General features: G+C 39.7%; 1 protein-coding gene across 1 annotated transcript in view; it reads left to right on the top strand.

Moving 5' to 3' along the window:
- The first annotated feature begins 17,729 nt into the window (after positions 1 to 17,729).
- Positions 17,730 to 24,731, top strand: part of Ifih1 (interferon induced with helicase C domain 1) — a 51,664-nt gene continuing 44,662 nt past the window's right edge. The window contains exon 1 of the mRNA XM_006984604.4: positions 17,730 to 18,602. Within this exon, the coding sequence (XP_006984666.1) occupies positions 18,156 to 18,602 (447 nt within the window). The 5' untranslated portion in view covers positions 17,730 to 18,155. The remainder of the gene's footprint in view (positions 18,603 to 24,731) is intronic.

Genomic DNA, 24,731 nt, shown 5'->3' with positions numbered 1-24,731 from the left:
GAGGCATGTGAAAAAAGATCACCCCAACTTTATAGGACCCCTTAGTGGGAATAGCCAGGCAATAAGAATAAATTAATTGCAACCCACTTATTAATATAGCATTCAATGACCATTTCAGCCATGTGTGCTTTGTCCTGTTTGACCTTTACATAGCCGTCTTGTGAAATGAATAGACCTAGTGACACTGTAGAGAGAAACTGGATGTTAATAAGTAGCCTTACTGAGGAAGACACAGATCAGAACAGTTAACCAATATTTTTTTAAAAAATAAAGCATGGCCTGATTATTCTTTGTGTGAAGAAAATGGCATCCTGTGGTGCTTATGTAGTTTCAAATAGGTAAGTGGAATCCCATCCTTAGATCTTTTAAAGTAAATTAAAATGTGATTAATATTGTGATAAGATATTTAATTGCTCAAACTATCCAAGGTTAAAATTTGAAACTAAACAAAAAGAAAAACCTAGCTTCTTTTCTTCATGAATATAGGCATAGGTACTGATGTGGCCCGGGAGCCAGGAGCAGAGCAGAGCCAAGACACTGAGTGTGCAAGAAACCCACCAAAACACCAACCAGTATCCACTGAATTTAGTTTGCCTTGGACATTTGCTTTGCTTTTTGGCCTCCAACCATAGCCTCAACTGCTATTTCTTCCACCAAAACAAAGTCCAAGAAAACGACACCCCCCTCCCAAAAGTTTTCATTTTCTCAGGGTTATGGTCAAGTTGTTATAGGTTTGGGGGTGGAACAATAAAATTTAGACTCAGAATTCTTTTGTGGAAAAGAAAAATGGGGAATGGAGAGGTACAGTATATTAAGTTAGATTATTGTATCTACTAGTAAACTAATTTAGCAAACTATCAGCCTTAGATAATTTGCACTGATATGAACTTGCTGTGGGATGTTAATGTATGTCCTGTGGGAGCCCTTCTTGGGTTCCTTGTGGCGTTACCCAGCAGGTTTGCATAGAGGATGATTAGGACCATGGGCCTGAGTGCAGGTGTATGAGATGGTCTGCACTTGGTTGTACTGGGGGATGGTCTGTATGTCAAGTTGCTCTGATTGGTCAATAAATAAAACCTGATTGGTCGTGGCTAGGCAGGAAGTATAGGCGGGACTAACAGAGGAGAAATAAAAGAACAGGAAGGCAGAAGGAGAGGCTGCCAGCCACTGCCAGGACAAGCAGCACGTGAAGATGCTGGTAAGCCACGAGCCACGTGGCAAGGTATAGATTTGTAGAAATGCGTTACTTTAAGATATAAGAACAGTTAACAAGAAGCCTGCCATGGCCATACAGTTTGTAAGCAATATAAGTCTCTGTGTTTACTTGGTTGGGTCTGAGCGGCTGTGGGACTGGCGGGTGACAGAGATTTGTCCTGACTGTGGGCAAGGCCGGAAAACTCTAGCTACATGAACTCTTGTATATTGATACAAATGTAAACCATTTTTATATTCCTATTTAAGATAATTTGTATATTGAAACAAATTCAAAGCTATAATCATCATATTGTACACATGTTCCTACTCCTATTTGAAATATTTTGTATATTGATACAAATGTAAAATTATATTTGCCATACTGTATGTATGTTTTACTTCTGTTTAGGATATTTTGTATATTGATACATATTAAGGATATTGTTATCATATTGCACTATACATTTCTACCTCCATTTGAGATATTTTGTGTATTGTCACAATTTTGAGGTCATTGTCCTTATACTGTACATTTATTTACCTTGTTAATGTGAATCCTTAGTCCTTAAGTTATTTAGATAGATAAGACTTAAAGATTAATAGTCACCCATAAGTATCATATCTATAGTTATGTTAGTTAGGTTTTCCAGATTTACAGAAACTTATGTCAGATGGATAGGTAGTCTTCAAACACTTCATAGACGGAGAGAATATGGCATTTAAATATTTTGATAACTTAGAATTCTGTTGATGTGAGACATGATTGCTCCTGGCAACACCAATCTACTCCTGTGAGAATGTTGGGCTTTTAAAACACTTTGGAAGTTTGTCTTCCTCTTGGCACAAAATAGCCTGCTGGGCAAAGAACTACCCTTGCTTTGACGGCTGACAGTATGAACACTGTCCTTTCCAGATGAGCAAGACCCAAGGAAAAGTGACTACTGAACCTTGCCAAGACAGGGTAATATGGTCTTTCAAAATTCCTGCTTCTGAAAATGGTCTGTCAGATATTCCAGGCCTGTAGCCAAAATGGATGCCCCAATGGCGCTGAGACTTTTTAGGTGACTGTCCAGGCTGCCAGCTGTCTCTGTCTATTCTCATAATTTTTTGGAAATTGTTTGTTTGCACTTCCTGTTTTCTCAGGTAATATTATTTTCCTACTCAGGTCTTTGCTGGAGTTGAAGACTAGATAGTTACAATTATAATTCTCTCATATCTTAGCTAAGAACATAAAGTTCTTTTAGATACTAAAGTTAAAATCTTCAGGATAGGACAGCTATTAGAGTAATCTCTGTAACATGCCATTTACCTATGTTCTGAATATTTCTAAATTTTAGTATATGTTTCTTGTTTGATGTTGTTCTTGCTGGTTGTATTTCTATTTTTATTTATGTTATTACCTTTCCCCTCTCCTGGACAATACTTGATAGTCATCCCTATTTGTATAGTTTGTATTAGGTTAGAACTTTCTTATTTAGACAAAATGGGGAGATGTAGTGGATAGCTGTTATGTTCTATGACCCTGAAGCACAGCCCTGGAGATGGAGCAGGTAACTGTTCTACCTGCCTATGACCTTGAAGTACATGCCCCTGGGGTGTAGCCTCTGGTACTCTTAAGACCTCAGATGCACATACTCTGCTCTATGTACTCCCTCATGGGACTTGGATGTTGGGACAGTCTGAGGTGGAAGAACAGCATGGAACCATGCCTCGCCTTTTCCAGGATGCTGTGACAATTCCTCTGCTCCATCTTGTGAGTTTTCCTTTCTTAATAAATCCCTTTGCCCTTTAAGCCGACTCCATGGATTTCTCGTATTAGTAGTAAAGTTTTAACTAAAAGGTATTTATATAAATAAGAGACCCAAGTAAGGGATAGTCCAGAATCCTACAGCAAGTATCATCAAACCTTTTCTATCCTTGGGCTGAAGATGCAAGACAAGGATAGCAAGGATTCAGTTGCTGAAATCTGGGTACAGTTCCTGTATGAAGGGGGCACCCTGACCTGTGACCTTCAATGTCTCGATGCATGATGAAACAGATGAACTATAGTAAAAGGAATAACTCAAATCTTATTCTGTTTCCTGACTTTGATCTCCAGCCAATGATTTGTAATCAGAAACCAGATGAAGAAATTCACGGGAGCTTCCCAGACACAGACCAATGTAGAGAAGGATGGCTAGTAGACCTTCAGGGTAACCAGAAGTTATCAAATGCTGAAGAAAAACAACTTTAAAACTTAACCTGCTACCCCAGTATAACAACTCTTTAACTGGAGTTAAACCCCAACTATGGGATTACTGTGCAAGGATGTAAGAAAAGGGGAAGAATCTCCAGATAAATTATAAAAGGGTAAATATTTATTGAATAATTACATTGAACTCTGTATCTGGTATTTTGGTTTTGTGATGTGTGCATCTGGTTCTAATTAAATATAAATATATGATATGAACAAATAGGCTGTAAATTGGTGTGGAGAGATGAGGAAGAGAGACAGACAGACAGAGAATATGAACACAACTCTTAATCCAACCAACAAGATTATAGTAAAAACTTGGGCCACTCATTACATGGGCAACTATGGTAACCAGCTCAGGGAAAAGAGAGGGAAGGAAAGGGAGGAGGAAGGAAGATGTTACCTAGCAACAGAATATCTATGAGAAGAGTATTACCATAAAGTGTCTAATGAAACCAAACTGGGTGATATCAGAAAATATAATTACATGAAAAGAAGTTATACAAAAGTAATTATATGGGAACATATGAAAAAGAGGTATAAAGACATGAAATATCAAATGTTATATGTCAATTTCCTGTATAAACTATCCTTCTGGGCATTATTTTAGATGATTCTGCACCCAATTAAGAAGTGGTGAGAAGGAAACAAGACATGTGTCCTGGAAAGTCACTTTCTCAAATGATGTTAGCTATGCCACACAGAAAATCGCTTAATCCTAATGCCTTGGTTGCAGCATCCTTTCTTTACTGATTATCTTAGATTTTTCTCAATACTGAATTTTTTCATAAATTCACTCCTGCTCTGATGACAAGAGAGTAAGTCCACTGGTTTTCTCAGTAGTTTCCAATATTAACTATGGAAGGAACATTGAGAAACTGTTGCAGAGATTTGGCAGTTATGTGTACGCTCAGCTGCTAGGTCTGAAACATTGGCATGCATCATGCAACTTCCTTGAATCGAGGTTTCTCCTTTTGCAAAATGAGGATAATTGCTATCAGAAGATGGAGCAATCCCTTTCATGTTGTGACAAAACAATTCAGCTCAGTATATATAAACAAGCAAATTGATTAACTCATGTAACCCCCAAGTCCAAAATTGGCTTCCAGTCAGGCTTTATTTGGCGTATCAGCAGTTTTTCCAAAATGAGTATCATTCCAGCTGTCCCTGCTGCCTCCACTCAGAGGACATGAGAGAGGGTCTTTTCCAAAACCCCTTCTCAACCCTTGATAGAGCATCATCCACCATCAAAAATAACAACGGGGAATTTCCATTCTTATTTCCCTAGTTCCAACTGGATTCTGGTCCCATCCTCATCTTATTGCTATAGCTAAAGTACGTATGTAGAATAGCCTGAGCTAATCAAACTCTAGAGCAGTGGTTCTCAGCCTTCCTGATGCTGTGACCCTTTAATACAGTTCTCTATGTTGTCGTGAACCCCAAATATAAAATTACTTTCATTGCTACTTCATAACTGTAATTTTGCTACTGTTATGAGTCATCAAATGGAAATAACTGTGTTTTCTGATGGTTGGGCGACCCCTGTGAAAATGTCACTCGACCCCCAAAGGGTTGTTGAAAACCACTGCTCTAGACTTACAAATCCCTATTTTATGCGAAAAGGATCGATTATACAAAAGAAGGTTTGAGGGTGGGAAATGTTGTTTTGCCTAAGGAATTCTGGTGCAATTTTACTAAAAACAGAATAGTGAATATTGAACAGGGAAAAGTGACAGTCTCATTCATGATTAGACTTGAGAGTTGTAAAAATTGAGGGGCAATGTGTAGAAAGTTCTGAAAAAGAATATGGGTGTATGTATTCTTTTTCTTCAATGACAAGAATGTGGAAGATACTTAAAAGTCAGGCATTCGATATTGGGTATCTGTTATGTGCCAGACTGCAGACTGTTACAAGTGACATAAGAAGATTTAGGTGGATAAAACCATGTTGCACAGCTTCACGAAACTGAATTTTACCAAGAATGACACGTAAACAAAAATGCAACCCCCCCAAGGAGTCACGTGATCAGCACAGAGGAAAGTCCCCCATTGTAATCTTAGCTAGTGTGGGAAGGGATAAGGTGGCTTAGGCCATCCTCAGACAGGCCTAAAATCAGCCTCAGCACCCACCATCCTGCCCTTACATACAGATGCCTTTCCTCTTATGACTCTGTACCAGAAGGACCTGAGCCCTGAGCAGCTTCATTTAAATGTTCTTTGCTAAGACTGGGCAGAGCATTAGTGGTATTGGGTAATAAGAAGGTTACACCAGCTTTTATAAAACACAACACTTTCAGTCACAACCATGGCTTTAAATTCCTCTTGAGAAACATAAATCGCCTGCTTTTCCTGTTAACTGCCTCGGTATAATCTATGCTGAATGTAGTTAGCTTTGCTTTAAGATCTGCTAAATCTCATCCAGTGCCTCTAAGACTTGATAATGAAACCCCCACAAGGTGGCAGCAGAGGAGTCTTCATCTATGAGGAGCAGTCCACAAGAGGCTGATGAAGGAATCAAGCCTATGTGTTCTCACGCACCAGCTTTTGAGAAGGGATGGATGGGACTATGGTTGTTTTGTCTGCCAGCTTCTGGGAGGAGATACCTGGTTATAGAGGGTCCGGGAACATCAGAATTCATTTTGTGAGACAAGTTTCAGGCTTTTTTCTCTGGGTCATTGTCATTCCACAAAATAAATGCAGTTTTATATTCTCGATTACTAACAAACCGCATACAGTACATGTGTATGCACATACGCAGGTTGCTCATAAAGTGGACAGAGCCTTCCTGAAGCCTGTCCAGATAGCCCACACACTCCACGCCGACAACCTGTTTACTGTTCTCTATTGAAGCCATAGATCCTTTAGCTTGAACTATTCTTAAATAAATAATTGAATCATGATGTTATTGAAAAGAGAAGAATTGGTCACAAAGTATAAACATGGCCCTTATGAGACTTTTTTGCTCATTTTGTGGGAAAAAAAATAAATATGATGAAATCTGTTTAAAGTAGATTTTGAAAATTTGAACATGTAAAGATCTGGGGAAAGTTCTGAGATAAATACACTCACAACACTGATACCCAATGTATGCACTGCTAATTAGGAATTTAGAAGGAAATTAAGGATTTGATGGGTAGTGTTAAATGTCAGCTTGATCTGGGATCACCTGGAAGACAAGCTTCCAAGCATACCTGTGAGGGATAATGTTAATGTTAATTGGGATAGTTGAGGTGGGAAGACCCATCCTAAAAGTGCAGGAACCCTCCTTGAGCTAGAGGCCTGGCCTAAATACAAAGGAGAAAACAAGCCTAGAATCCATCCCTCCCCCCAAGTCTGATTGTGGGTGTCATGTGACCAGTTGCTTCAGTCTCCTGCCTCTTTGACTTCCTCACTATGAAATACCAAACATACTGTGCTCTTGAACTCTGGGCCCAAATAGCCTTTTCTCCCCTTAAGTGGCTTTTGCTATGAGTTCTTTTTATCCGAGCAACAGGAAAAGAAACTATTTCAGGATGCACTATAATTTCATAATATAAAATGTATGATATAAAATTTATGACCTCACCAAATATTTGTACCATCTCTTCCTTCCTTCACCAACTTTACACACTCCTTTCCCCCAATTATAGCAATAGCAGCCTATCACTGAAGTCCCTTTCCCTCACTTAGCCAGTGCCATACAGGTTTGGAACCTGGCAATGAAGAGGTCTAACTTAACATTAGTGCAGCCATGACAGGCTACAGAATAACAATACAGGGACTAGGCCTCACCCTTACAAAACCCAGGAAAACCCACAAACTATACCCCTCGAGGGACCAATCAAAATTGAGACAAACAAGTACTCGATGCTCCAGAACATGAAGGAGCGCTCACATCACTTGTATATAAGTTGCCAATTTCCTTGCAGCAATGCCAGCCCCAGTCCCTGTTTGACAAGACTTCTGTTGCCCAACTCCTGCCCAATCAGGAGTTCAACCCCCATCTGAATCTGGAATTCCCCCAACCCCCATTTTTTACTCCTTAAAAACCCTGCCGTAACTGAGCTCTCCCTGATCCATCCCTGTGTCAGAACAGACTAAGAGCCCAAGCTTGAAATAAAGGCTCTTTGCTTTTGCATATGAACTGGAACTTCTGGTGGTCTCTGGGGGGCTCATGATGCTGGCATAACAGGCAACTTCTTAGTATTTGGTTCTACCAGAAACCCATGGAATAAAGACAGCCTGCCTAGCTGAGCTCACTTGTTACTTTGATGGCTGTAAACATATTAAGTGTGAGGTCGTCTAAATGTTCATTTTTACAAGAATCCTCTATTTAGTCTTTCATATAGAATTTGAAAACATTTTCCCAAACCACAGAATGTGTAAAATTGAAAAAGAAGAAAGAAAAAAGGTGAATGATCCATTCTCTTTGGAGGAGGTGGTGAGTGTCCGGACTTCGTCCATTGATTCTCTTGCATATCTGAATCTCTTGAGTTAGCATCTTGGTCTCCTTGGGCACAACAAACATGCAACAAAATGGCTGTTCCTTATATTCTTGTGGAAGTTCGATTTCCTGATACTATCACTAAAAGTATAACAAAATTAATTATAAAAGCATAAGAAACTTAACTGTAAGCAAGACATGTTTTTAAACAACACATGAGTTGGTCATTGCTCATTCTCTTTGCTGAGCCAGTAGATTGAGGAAATAAAGATTAAGCAACAGGTGTAACACCAGCAAGCCCTCTTCTGTAGTGAGTCAAATCAGGTTGCTAACTCTTTCCACTTTCTCTCCTATTTATAAACGCTAGATAGCTTTTTCAGTTGAATTTATATGAGATTTAATTTTTCCAAATGCCAGGTAGAAATTTATGCTCTAAAGTATCCCAGATGTTACCACTATTAAGTTATGTATTTTATGTACTATAAAAAGGATTTATTTATTTTAAGCAAATGTGTGGCAATGCCTAATTCAATTGGTTTGGCAGATGAATGCCCCAAGCTACTACCTGTTCATTAACAAATTAGAGAAAATATAAGCCCATTTAAATAATAATGTTAGTCAAAATGAATTATATGTAATTCAGAAACATGTCTGAAAAGCACAATCCAGTTTTCCAAATAAAACCAGCTAGACAAAGAAAATAAAATGAAAATGTATATGCATGCAATTGGTCTCAGTCTTTTTCCTTGTTTTGTTTTCAACACAGTTTCTCAGTGTAGTCCTGGAACTTGCTTGGTAGAACAGTGTGACTTTGAACACAGAGATCCACCTACTCCTGCCTCCCAAGTTCTGGGATTAAAGGTGTGCACCACAATGCCCAACTAGTTTGTCTCAGTCTACTGATGCTACTGGAAAAAAAGGGAAGAAAAATAGAATAAGAATAGGAAGTCCAATTGAAGATGGATGACGATGAAAAAGGCAGGCTCTGTCCAATGAAAGCCTCAGTCTTTGCTTCCTAGATGGTGCCTTGATAATTCCTGTTCATATGACAGATGGAATGGAAGGACAAAGGAAGTGACTAACCCCATTTTTATACCCTAATCACCTCTTAACACTGTTTCACTGTGGTTTTTTTTTCAAGGTGAATGTTGGTGAGGGTTCAAGTATTCAAAGCATAGGTGAGGGTCATCACTTACAAACTTCACATTTGTGGATTCAACACTTGACATCATGTCATTTATTTGTAACCCCTTAACCAACGTCGGGACATGATGGCCAGCCCTACTCTAATGGCACTGTGTTTTTTGCCTGCCCAGAAATGTACTACTCTATCCCAGGTATCAGAGTGCTCAGACCTGAGCAATAATTTACATGGGTCCCCTGTGGTAACTAAAGAAACTTAATGTGAAGCCAGGCATCCCTTCAGGGCCATTGACCTTTTGCTCTGGAATGCCTGGAAGATCCTAGTGGCCTTCAGGTGAGATAAGAATAGTATAATTGGCTAGGCAGTTGTGAGGCATGCCTTTAATTCCAGCACTCATGGGAGGCAGATCTCTGTAAGTTTGAGGCTAGCCTGGTCTACAGAGAGAGTTCCAGGATAGCCAGAGCTACATAGAAAAACCCTATCTAGAAAAACAAAACAAAACAAAAAAACAAAAAAGAATAAGTTGGTAGGCTGTGAGGTATTAACAGCAGCCTTTGCTTCTGTAAAGCCTGCTTATCATCATGGGAAAGGGATGAAATGGTCTTATGGTGATATTTTATTTGTACTGAAATGTGATTTTATTTGTATGTTAATAAAGTTGCCTAGAGATCAGAGCTAATAGCAAGCCATAGCAGAAGTCTGGCAGTGGTAGCACACACCCTTAATCCTGATCACATGACAGGCAGATCTCTGTGTGTTCAAGGATACAGCCAGCATGGAAACACATGCCTTTAATCTCAATACTAACCATAGAAGATCTGGAAATGTTGCTGGAGGTTTTCTCTCCAGGTTCGTCAAGCCCCGAAGTCCCACAATCCACGTATAAAATAATCACTCAGACACTTATATCACTTATAAACTGTATGGCCGTGGCAGGCTTCTTGCTAACTGTTCTTTTATCTTAAATTAACCCATTTTTATAAATCTATACCTTGCCACGTGGCTGGTGGCTTACCAGAGTCTTTACATGCTGCTTGTCCTGGCGGTGGCTGCAGTGTCTCCCTGCCTCAGCCTTACGCTTCCCAGAATTCTCCTCTCTCCTTGTCCCACCTACTTCCTGCCTGGCCACCTACTTCCTGCCTGGTCACTGGCCATCAGTGTTTTATTTATATAGAACGATATCCACAGCATGGAAGTCTGTATAGATGGGCAGTGACTAGGAGGTCATGTGGTTGGGTTTACAACCAATGAGAAGGCAGAACAGAAAGTCTATAAGAAGACAGACACAGAGGAAGTAGTTTTCTGGCTGAGGAGGACAGCAGAGGCAGTGAAGGGTAAGGTTTTTAGCTCTTAGCTATTGCTCTGACCACTTGAGCTTTTTAACTCTGCAATCAGCTCTGTATTTCTTATTTAAAAGGACGGTTACATCTACATGGTCTTTTTATGACTATATAGCAGGAAAATAAGAAACAACCAAGTGATGTCTCCTCTACCTAAGCACAGGGAAACGTCAATGAGCCTCACAGAGAAAGCATATCAGATAAGCTCTGCTAAGACATGGATTGCATTAGTGCTGGTTATGAATGATTCAATGTTCAGGAATCAACATTCTATACTAAATACAATATCTGTCAACAGAAATACACACAAACCAATGTTCTGACATTAATAACTTGATAAAAAAAGGTGACCAGAGGGTCAAAGGAATGAAATCTTGCATTTCTCCCAGGAGTGATAGTATCTCAGAATCCACAAAGCTCTGCTTGCAACAACTGTGTAGAACTACAATTAAAAAAAAATGAGTGTCAGTAGCTAGGGAGATGGTACAGTTGATAAAGTACAAGCATGAGGCCCTGAGTTGGTTCCTCAGCACCCGGGCCTGGTGGCGTGCACATATAATCCCAGTACCGAGGAGGCTAAAACAGGCAGGTCTCTGGGTTTTACTAGCCAGACAGCCTAGCGAAATCAGTGAGCTCCAGAAAAAAGTAAGAAATTCTGTCTCCAAACATAACTGAAACAAGACAGAGACAGTTCTGAAAAACAACAACCCGAAATTGACCTCTGGCCTCCACATATATTCATGTACTCCCCCTCAGTCGACATATATAAATAAATACCAACTATGTCATTAATTGACCCCAAGAGGCTCCAATCTTAGGGTTTTGCCTCTAGCCAGAGAATGGAATTGATAGCAAAATTCCAACTCTGCAGATTGCAAGGGTTAAGTGTAAAGTCCTTTTCCTGGAAGCTTAATCAGAAGATAGGCTTAGGAACAGCTTCTGTCCCTGAATGGTGCTTTGGCTTACTGTGTTACCAGGGAAGGAACTGAGTGGACCACTTCTGAGCTCTCTGTTGGATGCTCTTCTTAAAAATGGTGGAACAAATGGAAACAAACTTTCTAACATTTTTTGGATTCTTCTTTTTATTTTACTGTTCAAGTAAGGTGCCTCAATTCTCTACAATTGACTTCTTATTAAAAATCAGAATACTCTGGTCCCTCTAGTTAAAAATGCATGTACTCTAATATGAACTCCAATAATTGTAACTGTACACGTATTTATGTGGAAAGTATAGGTACATGTAAGTATAATCATAAAATCTAAACAAAAATGAAAAATTTGGAATCAGATAAACAAAATAATAATTTTTACATGTGTGTGGGATAATGTATACACATATAAATGTGGGTCATTAGTATAGGGGTGCACATCTATGTTTGTGTGAATGAACGTGTGTGTAGAGGCTAGAGATGGACATCAGACATCTTCCTAGATTACTAACATCTTATGCTCTGAGATATGGTGTCTCACCAAACCTAGAGCTCACCAGTTCAGCTAGGTGAGCTAGCACCAAGGCCTCTACCTGTGGTTCCCCTGTCTCCACTGTCCCGGCACTGGGAATACAGGTACATACTGAGAAACCTGTCTTGTTAGGTGATTTCTAAGGCTCTGAAAACTCAGGTATTCAACCTTAAGTGGCAATATTTTACCAACCAAGCCCTTTTTGAATGTTATTCATATAATATTGTACACTGACATTTAAATGCTTTTTTAAAAAATATCAGTTTAACACTATGATTTAGGAATTCAGGATTTTGGTTAAGTGTATCTAAACATTATATTTTAGCAACTCATTTTATAGCCCTCCTACTTTAAGACGTTGCCAATTGTAGTGAATAAGAATGCAATATTCAGCAGTTAGTATGGGGCAAATATGAAGAGAAAAGAACTGTTACTTCTCAATCAGAATGAATATAGACTGGAACATCTAACCCTGATGTGTTCGTTGGGTAAATGTCAACCAAGCTTACTGTATTAGTTAAAGTTTCTATTGCTGTGAAGAGACACCATAACCACGGCAATTTTTATAATGAAAAACATTTAATTGGGGTGGCTTACTGTTTCAAAGGTTTAGTCTGTTATCATCATGGTGGGAAACACAGTGCATGCGGGTAGGCATGGTGTTGGAGAAAGAGCTGAGAGTTCTACATCTTCATCCACAGGCAACAGGTAGTGCACTGTGTCACTGGGCATAGCTTGAACATAGGAGATTTGTTCAATGCCCCCCCACACACATAGTAACACATTTCTCCCAACAGGGCCATATTTACTCCAACAAAGTCACACCTCCTAATACTGCCACTCCCTATGGGGACCATTTTCTTTTAAGCCATCACACAAAGCAAATCAATGGCAGTCTAAGTACATTTGACAGAAGTTTGCTCTTGAGCATTTACTTAATTTTTTTAGATTATTTTATTTTATTTTATATGTATAAGTGTCTTTCCTACATGTATGTGTATGTGCCTGGTGCTCATGGAGGTCAGAAGCAGGCATCAGATTCCCTGGAACCACTGTGTGAGTGCTACAAACCAAACCCAGGTCCTGTCCGAGTATAAGTGTTCTTTATTACTGAGCCATCACTCTAGCTTATTAAACATTTATTTTAAAATAAATTAGAAGAACAATCTAGGCATTTGAGGTACAGCCACTATTTTAATAGAGACATACACTAGGAACATCTTTCTAGAGGTATTGAAAGCTGTAGTGAACACATTTGAAGAGTGAGTCTTTGTTTGGTACATTACCATTGACATACAATTTGTTGGCCAAAAATGTTTTCTAGAAAATGTTTCATATGTGCACAGTAAAAACCAGAAGTTTAACTGAGTTGGTGAAATGATTAGGTATTGAGTGTCAAGTTCCAATAAACTTTTACTTTCTTTTACTGTTCTTGGGCTGGATGGTTTTGTGTCAACTTGACATAAACTAGAGTCATTTGAGAGCCATGGGAACCTCAATTAAGAAAATTCCTCTAGAAGACCAGGCTGTAATCAGGTAAGCCTGTAGGAGGGCCCAATTTATTGTGGTCAGTACCACCCCTGGACAGGTGGTCCTGGCTTCTACAGGAAAGCAGGCTGAGTAAGCCATGGGAAGCAAGCCAGTAAGCAGCATCCTTCCATGGTCTCTACATCAGCTCCTGTCTCCAGGTTCCTGCCCTGACCACTCTCCAGGAAAGACTGATCCAGACCTGTAAGCTGAAACAAACACTTCCCTCACCAAGCCGCTTTGGCCATGGTGTTTCATCATAGCAGTTAGGTGTTTCTCACCCTAACTAGGCCAGGCGGTGGTGGCGCACGCCTTTAATCCCAGCACTTGGGAGGCAGAGGCAGGTGGATCTCTGTGAGTTCAAGGCCAGCCTGATCTACAGAGCAAGTTCCAGGAAAGGAGCAAAGCTACACAGAGAAACCCTGTCTCCTAAAACCAAAAAAAAAAAAAAAAAAAAAAAAAAAAAAAAGAAACCCTAACTAAGACAGGGCTATCAATCTTTTTGGAAACATAAAGGTATGACAATATCCCCTTAATAAATACTACCAAGTCAGCCTATAAGATTCTTACACCAAGGGATCCTGGCTAAATGTCTGTTAAATGGCTATGCCCATAACTAAACAATTGCCTTCATAGACTCTGTGTTGTTGGAGAGCTGAGTCATTACTGGGTATATGAACATTCCAGGCCTTGTGGTAAACAGTTTGCAGTCCAGCCTTATAATAACCTCAGGACATGGCTCTGGTGCCACTCACTCTACTGATATGTCAATCACACAGGAATTAAGCAGACAATGCTAAGATGTGAGCTCAGGCACCTGACATCAGAGTCCATACATAATGACTCCACACTGCTAGCCTAAGATTTTGAGTAACACTTAGCTTACATACAGTGGGCTCTTTCTTTAGTAAACAAATACAAAGATGGGTGCACTTAGAGGATTTGCTCATAAAACTGGATTTAATGCCATTTTCTTTAAAACAAACTACTACTATTTCATTGCATGAAAGCTATGATCATCTCTGCTTCTGTATTACATTTATTTAGTGTGTGTGTGTGTGTGTGTGTGTGTGTGTGTGTGTGTGTGTGCAAATGTCAGAGGACAGGTTGTAGGAAGTGGCTCTCTCCCTCCATCCACCATGTCAGCTTCAGGTTGTCAGGCTTGGTGTCCAATGCCATTACTGGTTGAGCCATCTTGACTCTCCCAGCTTTTGTTGCAGAATATATTATTTCAGCTATGTAAAGGTGTGTCATATTTGTTTATGCTGCATATACTTAACTATATAAAGATATGTTGCTTTTGTTTATGATGCATTTGTTTAACTATGTAAAGGTGTATTGCTGTTTCACCTTGCCAGCCTTAGGCACCTGATTGGTCTAATAAAAAGCGGAATGGCCAATAGCTAGGCACAGAGGGATAGGTGGGGCTGGTAAGCAGAGAAAATAAGTAGGAGGAGGAATCTAAGCTCAGGAGAGAATGAGGGAGGCAGATGCCCAAGGCCAGTCAGTCAGGCAACAGCCAGCCAGACAAACAGAGGAAGTAGGAAAGTAAGACATACAGAATGAAAGAAAAGTAAAAAGCAAGCCCCGAGGCAAAATGTAGATGGAGAGAAACAGGTTAAATTTAGTTATAAGAGCTAGTGGGACAAGCATAAGATAAAGCCAAGCATTCATAACTAATATTAAGTCTCTGTGTCATGATTTGGGGGCTGGTGGTCCAAGAAAGCCTGCTACAATCTTTTCATCTTTAATGTTAAAAATTCTAATGAAAACTTGGAAATAATAGGAATCTCTAGCCTAGCATCTTCCTGAGTTACCATTTAGACAAGATGCTAAAGAGTGACTGGAAACTAAGGGGGCCTTGAATGGATCTTTGGGGATTTTCAAAAGAACAGGCAATTCTGTACAAAAGGAAACAAAGAAAAACCATAGCTCAGCAGTCTTCCTCAGAGGAGAAAAGAAACAGAAACTTAATGTTGAGAAAACTAGGATGATGATGAAAGTAAAAGTGAAGAAAACCTAGAAAAGGGAAACACATGGAAAAAAAGGGCAGAAGGTAAGTCATCATGCAAAACTACAAATGGAGAAAAAGTATAGTTTTTACATTGATTTGTTCATGGTGTGTGTGTGTGTGTGTGTGTGTGTGTGTGTGTCCCCATTCCACAGTCACTACGTGAACAGCAGAGGACAATTTGCAGGAGGCGGTTCTCTCCTTCCACCATGTGGGTTCTGCTCTTCACACGTCTTTACTCACTGAGCTATCTCACTGGTCCAACAAAGATAACTGTTGAGGAATTGTGAATGGAGTTTTATTTTCTTACCACCCCTTTTACAGAAGGGGTCCTATCAAAATTCTGATAAACTCTTAGAAAAAGATGTTCCTATGTATTCTCCCTCTGGCGTCACACTCGATCTTCAATCAGCTAGTGAGTTCATTTGAAAATAAATATAAATTTGCCAATGATGAATATCATGGAGGGTTGATTGTGGGAGACTGGTAAGGACACCTAGATGGGAAATCAAGCCAACTGGTTACACAGCCCTGCATCAGCAGCCTAGTCTTAGCTTATCCTGATCCTAGTTATAGCAGTTATCCTGATCTGGCACACTGGATATTTTTGAATTATTATTATTATCTGTCTTCACTCCCCTTTTGTATGTGGGTCCAATAAAAATAGGAACTTTATGTTACTAACAGCATTTAGGAAAAAGATGGCCATATACTTGGTGACTGTGTTGAAGTGACAAATGAATGATATAATTTCAATACCAGCATTTAATCATCTATGTGGACCATTTATCCACCAGGGTCTCTGGTGTTATGATAATGACACCATTTTCCCCATATCCAACCAGCAATTCCTTCTGAATCTTCAATGTTTGAACCTAAGGGAAGATGGGGGCAGGGAATGCCAGGGAATAGAATGATTTTTGGTTTATTGGTCAATGTCTGCTGTACCATATTGAAAAAAAAATCCATAGGCAGCTGGAGAACTGGATAATACATTTTGGTAATAGCACAAAAAGATACCTTTTGCAGATTCAACAACTAAAATGAATTCTAACTGGATGCAAAGTCAATCCCCAAAGTTAAATAATGAAATATTAGCATTTTATGAAGAAATAGAAGGGCAAGAGCCTGCAAGGCCATGCCTCCAATCACCTGGGCAACTTCACTTGTGTATGTGACACGAGGTCTGCCCAAGTGGTCAACCCACAACTCCTATTCAGGGCAGACATCATCAAGGACTTGGTACTCATAAAACATTTTACAGGTTGCAGTTTATAATCCTTTGGGAGGGGATCTTAGCTATGTTATATTAACAAGAGAATAACACAGAGCATGATTTAAAGTGCTGCTCTGGTTATCTTGAATGCTGTCATGAGTCTCATGGAAATTCTGCCGTTCTCCTATTGTTTTTAAAGATCTGCAAGCCTCCCCAGATTGATGAGATTTCAGGGAATTTGCTTCCCTAACCGATTAATTATTTTCCTAAACATGTCTTCCTGATAACTCCCATTCTCCATATAATTCTAGACCAGGAAGTTCTATTCAAAGTGTTACTGTACCTCCATATTTGGACATATAGTTTGCCTGCTTGGTGGACAGCAAACCCCAGGCTCACATTTGTGCAGCTTCTGTATTGAGACAAAGTTGCCAGGGTGTTTTTGTTTTTTTCCCCCACTGTGAATGCTTTTTTTCTCTCTCTCATGACATAGACAAATGTTGATGTTTACTACAAGGCAGTACATTAGTTGCTAATTAAGTTCCTGGATGCTTCAGCCAAAACTTGTTGTATTGAATCCAAGAAAAGAATAGCAGCTCTATCAAAAATAAGTTGTTGAGGGTTTTTTTGTTGTCTTGTTTTATTATAAGAAAGCTGTCTCCTAAAGAATACAGGGAACTTACGTACTGAGAGATAGGAAGTCATCAGTCTTGGCTTCCTCCTAACCTGAACTGGTGACTAAAGTTAACCCACATCTGTCACCAGGCAGGCCCAGCTCAAAGCTGTATTATACTGCCAATCGAAGCAGGAGTTCACTTTTTATACATAAACCCCAGTTCCTGGAGGAACAAATTAGTTCTTGGGACCCCACTGGCTGAGAGTTTTAGGCGCCTCCTGGGGTTCCATTATTCTGGATCCTCCCCCCATCTGCCCCACCCCCACCCGTCAACGCCCACAAATGAGAGTAACTAATTTTTTTTTTTTCATCAAGGTTTTAGGACAATTCTTCAATTTTCCCCCGAGACCTTTCACGTCCTTTACATGTTAACTGACCAATGGATCGGGTCTTCTAAGCAGCACGCCGCGGGGAAGACAAAATATCCACAAATAAACCATTGCAGAGCGTCTCCGGATTTCTCAGCCCAAGGGAGGATTCGCTTTCCCTTCCGGTTTCCCACTTTCCCAGGGTGTTCTTGACCAAAGTTCTCGCCTAACCAACTGCGTCTGAGAACGTCCTCCTCCCTCACGAAACTTAATTCTCTGGTCCGGAAGTTGACGTTCCTGAAGTCCGGAGAAGAGAATCGAAACAGAAACCAATCCTGCAACTTATATGATCTGTGGGTGGAAGACCGGGCTTAAAACTCCCTGTGAGGGCAAGCGGCGCAGCAGTAGCAGAGTGCGATCTGTCCCGAGCCTGCGTCCACCTGCTGCAGCGCATTCCTGGCCCACCTGCCACCTGCCTGGTGCCACTGATCGATCGATCCAGGGTTCTGAGGCCACCTGGTTCCTGCCGCTGTCAGGCAGCATAGTCGGGGACCCACTCCCACCTGTGGATCGTCCGCCCGCCCGCCCAGGAGACTCCTCTCCCATTCCCTGAGAACCAAGGATGTCGAATGTGTGTTCTGCGGAGGACAGCTTCCGCTATCTCATCTCAATCTTCAGGACCAGGTTGAAAATGTGCTTTCAGGTGGAGCCGGTGCTGGACTACCTGATCTTTCTGCCCGCGGAAACCAAAGAGCAGATTCTCAAGAAGGCCACCACCTGTGGGAACACCAGCGCGGCGGAACTGCTGCTGGGCACCTTGGAGAAGGGGGAGTGGCAGCCCGGCTGGACGCAGACCTTCGTGGAGGCCCTGGAGCACAGTGGCAGCCCCCTCGCTGCGCGCTATGTCAGAGCCACGGATCTGCCTTCTCCCTCATTTGAGACCGCCCATGATGAGTGTCTCCACCTGCTGAACCTCCTTCAGCCCACTCTGGTGGACAAGCTCCTGATTAATGATGTCTTGGATACTTGCGTGGAGAAGGGACTGTTGACAGCTGAGGACAGAAATCGGGTAAGTGTCACGTAAGATGGGGATGAGTTGATGGAAGATTTTGCAAAGCAGGGTTACTTGTGCATTTCCCCATAGTTACCTTTGACGTCTTCGGGTAGACACGCCCCTCCTTTTATGGTTCATGCTCAAAATAACCCACAGAGGGTCCATTTTACAGAAGAGAGAACCCAGGTAAGTTATACAATTCACTCTTGGTCTCCCAGAAAGAACAGAAGTGGATCTCCCATCTTTATGATTCATCAAGTCCAGGTGATGTTGAGTTTTATGATTTAGTTCACATGCATCTTAGAATAGCCCTCAGCAAACTGGACTACCCACTGCATCTAGCCTTCTACTCATATTTTAAGCTGTCTGGTTTTTCAATTTTAAGTGTCCATAAAGTTTTATTGAAACTCTCTTCCTTATTGCTTATGTACTCTTTTATGTCTTATTTTTCACAGTTGGGTGGAGGTAATATGGCCTATAAAGCTAAAATATTTATTATCAGGTCCCTGATGTCCTTCATCCATGCCTCAAGTAGTAGTATGCACATCTCATTAATTCTTGACCCAAAAGAAAACAGTCACATCTCATTTCTCTCTTTTCTTTAATCAAAGTTTCCATATTTTCTAGAACTCAATCAAGTTCAGAGATAGTTGATTGGCAAACAAATGCTATTAGTCTTAGTTTTTCACACTAGTGAAGGAGTGGATGACTTTTTTGGAATATCATTTGTGTGGGTAAGTTTAAGAGGTGGCTTAATATAATGTTAGTTGTTTGTCCGAGGACAAATGCACCCTGTACTACATAAATGCTGAGCTCTCTGCATCTGGCTTACCCAGTGTTGCAAGTCGAAAGCCTTGTTTGGAGGCTGGAGAGATGGCTCAGTGATTAATAGCAAGTGCTGTTTTTGCAGAGGATAGGAATTCAGTTTCCCAGCGGCCATGTCAGCTGTCCCACTGCTGTCCATCAGGAGACCCAGGAACCTCTGATGCCCGTGGCTTCCACCTGAATTACACCCACATGCACATACTCCACCGCCACTCCCACAGACACCTACTTCAAAACAAAATAAAATAAATTTTAAAGTCATTATTTGAAAAACATATGGACCGGGGTTGGGGATTTAGCTCAGTGGTAGAGCGTTTGCCTAGCAAGCACAAGGCCCTGGGTTTGATCCTCAGCTCCTGGGGGGTGGGGGGAAGAAAAACATATGGACCAATAACCCATTACCATAAGTCAAAGGCTTCCTGTGCTATGATTTTGACATTTTCTTCCTTTCCTTTTGATTCATTGGTTGTATCTTCATTGTAGACTCTCTGGGCATCAGATTGATTGGCCCTAGCCCATGATGGGACTTGGCCTTTAGTTACTAATATTGATGGTACTTAGTAGAGTCAGCAGTACCTACGCCTACCCAGAGCCAAACACGTATCTCGTTGTGATGTCCAGTTTCCCCAACAAGTGAATTACTTCGCACTGTTGTCGCTAGCATTTATATCATCTTGTGTATTGAGAACTGACTAGAACGCATTATAGTAGTCCAGCTGGATATGACAAATGTGTACATCACGGTGGCAGAATCTTAATTTGGAAGAAAGTATGCAGCCTCCAAGCCAGCTGGAGATGGAAGATGGCATTTCCAGCCACAGTAGCTGTTAGGAAGTCCAGAAGCAACAGAGTCCGGTCACACCACAAAGCTGTTTGTGTTTGGTGCCGTGATGTCCCGGGTGCCAGAGAACCAGCACTTCTCCTTATTTACTCTAAATACGTCTGCCTATCAGCATCACTTTTGTCTTGCCTGGGTTGAATTTCTGCCAGCTCCATTTTATCCAAGTTCTTGATTCTGGCAAGCTCGGAGGCAGCTAGCAGTAATGCAAGGGATTTGACACGGAGATGACGGGAAGGAAAAGGACTTTTGTGTACTGGCAGCAGTTAAGCTAAAACAACCCAAACCTTCTTCCAGTTTCACGTTTCTAAGGAATCCCCGAGAGAAGGAAGACTAGAGACTTCAGGCTAAGGAGCAGTGGTGAGTCTGTAGGAGTCTGCAATCATTCCTCACGCATTATTCTACATTATCTGCTCTAAAAGTAAGCGTGAAGCTCAATGGGAAGGCAGTGCTGCATTTGGAGGAATTTCTTTTGATACAACGGTCATCAAACGTTTACCTTACAACCATAAGGTGGAATGGGGAAGGACGGTCTTTGCTGTACTGTATGTGAGATTTGGTTCTCTGATCCTAAGTTTACCCGGGAAAAATAAATAGCACAGTAATTTCTAAACTCACATCAATACTAATATTAAAGAAAAAGTTTCATGAATGATCAGTTCTTTTAATAGGAATATTATATTGACTTTGATTGTCACACATTTCACTCCTTAACTTAGGGGTAAAGTTTCAGGGATTTAGGGAAATTTTCCACATCAAGGCCTACTTCTTAATGTCTATGAATTAAATTGATTTGAAAAAGAAGCTGTCTTTCACCTTGTAAATACCTAGATTCTAGCCAGGGATAGTATTTTTGTCATTTGATTGGTGTTTGAGTTTATTTGCAAAGAAAAAAAAATCCAAAAAAACAAGAAGAAAGAAAAAAGAAATAAAATGAAAATTGAATTGAAGACATATGATAAGCTAAATATGATAAAATGTTGGGAAATAGATGGTTGGTGGGTATTAAATTTCCAAAATTGAATTTTGGAAATTTGAAAAAGACATTTAAAGTTAAGCTTTGCTTAACTAATTAATCAGGACTTCTAAAAATGGTCTATTATTATTATTATTATTATTATTATTATTATTATTATTATTATTTTGTAGACCTTCTGAGTTAACCTTTGCCAAGAGCTGAGAAGCTGTCTTGTTGACATTTTCTATTTGATCAGTTATTTTAATTTTGGCTTCTTACACATATCTGCCAGCACTAGCTGGCCCCCAGATGATTTGAGGATAAGTACCCCAAGAACATATTTGACTTACTGATTTCATCATTCTTTTCAAATGAATGATTTGAGTGACATCTTTGCTAGATAGCATGCTACTGTGAGAAGACAAGGGAAAAAACACAGACACTGCTTGTATGATGTTTATATTACAGTGCTGATCAGGCTTAGTCTTCCTAGTTTAAGACTGTGTGTGCAGCATTAGTGAATCTAAAAAGGAGACTCACTAATAAATACACATCATTTTACAAATAATCAAAATAGAATTATCCGTCACAGTAATGGAATGCTCCTGTATTGCCCATTTTCCCCAGAATATTTAGTAACAACTTGGGGGAATCCTACAATACAGATCATAAAAGAGCTCTGAAACAGAAGTAATCACATTTCCTAGTATAGTAACATCCATAAGGAGAGACTCACATGTGTGTTGTAGCCCTGGCTGACATCACTGAACACCCATAGTCTTGGAGGTCATATACCCTTCATTAACAGGGAAAACGAAGATACCATGATATCCCAGATAGATACTGAGTCAAGCTCTTCAGATATGACATTGAATACCCAAGTGAGTTTTCACCTCAAGTATTATATTATTAGGCAAATTAAGAAGAACAGGCTCTTTGGGGCAAAAAAGTAAGAAAGTATGAATAAGATGTTAGCAATGTGCATTTGAAAACTTACTTGGTAAAATACAAACAAATTCTTTGTTTAGGACAAGAATTTTGCTTACTAATTTGCTCTCATATGAAAATTGAACTCTGCTGGATTTAAAAGACCACTATTCTGTTTAAATAGCTACCTAACATATAAGAGGAAGAGAAAACTTCCAAACAGTACAACTGTCTTGGAAATCCAGTGCTTTATGAAAATTGCATTGTTTTCTCCACTTTTTTCTGCTGAAAAGTTTAGAATAGTCAAGAAGTGAACTGTCCTAGCCACAAATTCACCCACGTTTTTTATTTCATTAATTAGTTTATATGGCATCTACATAGGAACATTTTTTAACTTCACAAGGAAAAATTCCAGTTGGGGGCAGGAATCATTCTGTGTCTTGCTACAATTGTAAATAGATATTAACCTCCTGGGAATTAAAGTTGTTGTGCTTATCTGTTGGGATCTAAATATCTCTGCCATATTTTAAGAGAACAATATAAGCAAAAAAGATACATGGGCACATATGATTACTTCAAATGATGTACTTTCCAACACCAAAAAGGGACAATATTAAAAATTAAGAACACAGACGAAGCTACAAAACAAAAACAAAAACAAAAACAACAAAACAGATTAGATGTAGTTTCACATTTAAAAAACAAAAATCCTTAGGAAAAAGTACAACATCATAATCCTTAAATGCCTGGACAAAGAAAGTATGAAATCTCAGATTCTGCAGGAAACATAAACTTGATAGAGTAATCATGGAAGGAAAATTGGTTAGTAGAATACTCATAGGATTTTAGTAAGAATGTTGATTACAAAGCCTTAGTCACTGTCCTTAGAAAATTCTGATTATTTCTGTCAGATACAGTTAAAGCTGATAAAGGATGGAAGGATAAAAAATGGGGATGTTGAATTAAAATAAGAATATGAGATCAGTCTTGTTTACATGGGTAGCAATTATGCTTTGGATTACCAGAAAACAAAAATCCCACAAATTACAGAACAGACAAAGATTTTCCATCATGAGACTACCACCAAAGTTAGTAAACACTAGGACTGAGCAAGAAACTGCTTAGAAAATGCTATGGGGGAGGTGGGCTGAAATAGATGAAAATATATAACAATCAGATAATCATTTTAACTACTTATTGCCAGAAAGTGAACTTAGAATCGGAGGAAATTTTTAACTGGACTTACAGCTCAGGAAGTCAGCATTCACCCCAAAAACTCGGTTGCCTAGGATCTGTGTCTGCTACTTACTAGCTTTGGGATCTTAGTGAGAGCTAAACATCTCTGTATCTTGGATTCTGATATGCACAGGATTTCTGTCGTTGCCTGTTCCCGTGCTATCTGGGTTATTAGATTCAGATCACTCAATACAGCAGTAGCTAATAAACTGGAGCCTGAAAGATGACTTCAAGTATCAAGGTGTCAGCTAAGGACCTGAGTTTGATCCTTCTGGGAACCGCCATGGTAGAAAGACAGAACCCACTCCAGCAAGTTGTCTTGTAACTTCCACAAGCACATTCCACACTCCATAAATAAATAATAATAAATAAAAAGATAATTAAAATTTTAAAGATAAAACTATCTTTTGAATGAGATTCAGGTGAGCACTGTAGGTACTAACTATTGTCTACTAATAAACTCTTTGCAAAAACAAACATGTCCCCATCATCCCTAGGGAAAGCTAGTACTAGATTTCCACCAGGCACTGCTGCAGAAATTCCAACAGGTCCTCATATAATAATGCTATGGAATACAGTGTCAGGACTAGAAAACCAGATATGTTTTGTAGGAAAGAGCAACTTCAATTGAGATGTTAGCAGTGGTTGGGAAGTTTGAGAACATCTAAGAGTATTTCTCATCTGGTATGCTGATTGAATTACAAAAGATGGCAAAAAAAATTTTGAAGAAGTGTTAGGGTTCCCTTCAAGTAGGCTCTCTTCGGTTAGTGTCTGTATATCATTTTGTTTTAAAATCTCCACAGGTGGACTTAAATCACGACCAGCATGGCAGATCCCCACAGCTTCTATTGCATGTGTTTTGGGGGTAGGAAGTGAGGCTCACGGAGAGGAAGTGGTATCTTTGATGTCAGAGATAGCAAAGGTGGACTAAATGGCTTTCTAGCATGGCCTATGTTTAGCATTTTCTCCAGGTGTTTATTACTCTGTTCAGACCTGGAAAGATGGACATTGATAATTATGTACAGATGATCTGTATTTTAAAATGATATCTAAGACTATTATATAAGAGAAAGCATGTTACAAGTCAGGAAAATGTAATGGAATTCAGCTACTATTATAAAAGCTACTACTTGGAAAAGTCCTTGACTTTTCCAAAGGTCAAGCCATGGCTTAAGAAGTCTTGGTGATATTTTAGTTATATATATATATATATATATATATATATATATATATATCATACATATATAACATATATATATGTATACATAGCATACAAGAAAATCATTGTAGAACACAAACACTTTATATATATATATATATATATATATATATATATATATATATATTAGCTGATTCTTGT

This window comes from Peromyscus maniculatus, chromosome 4 (genome assembly GCF_049852395.1).
Source record: "Peromyscus maniculatus bairdii isolate BWxNUB_F1_BW_parent chromosome 4, HU_Pman_BW_mat_3.1, whole genome shotgun sequence".
NCBI classification, from domain to species: Eukaryota; Metazoa; Chordata; class Mammalia; order Rodentia; family Cricetidae; genus Peromyscus; species Peromyscus maniculatus.
The sequence above is the reverse complement of the archived record's forward strand: the minus strand, read 5'-3'. Positions and strand labels throughout refer to the sequence as shown.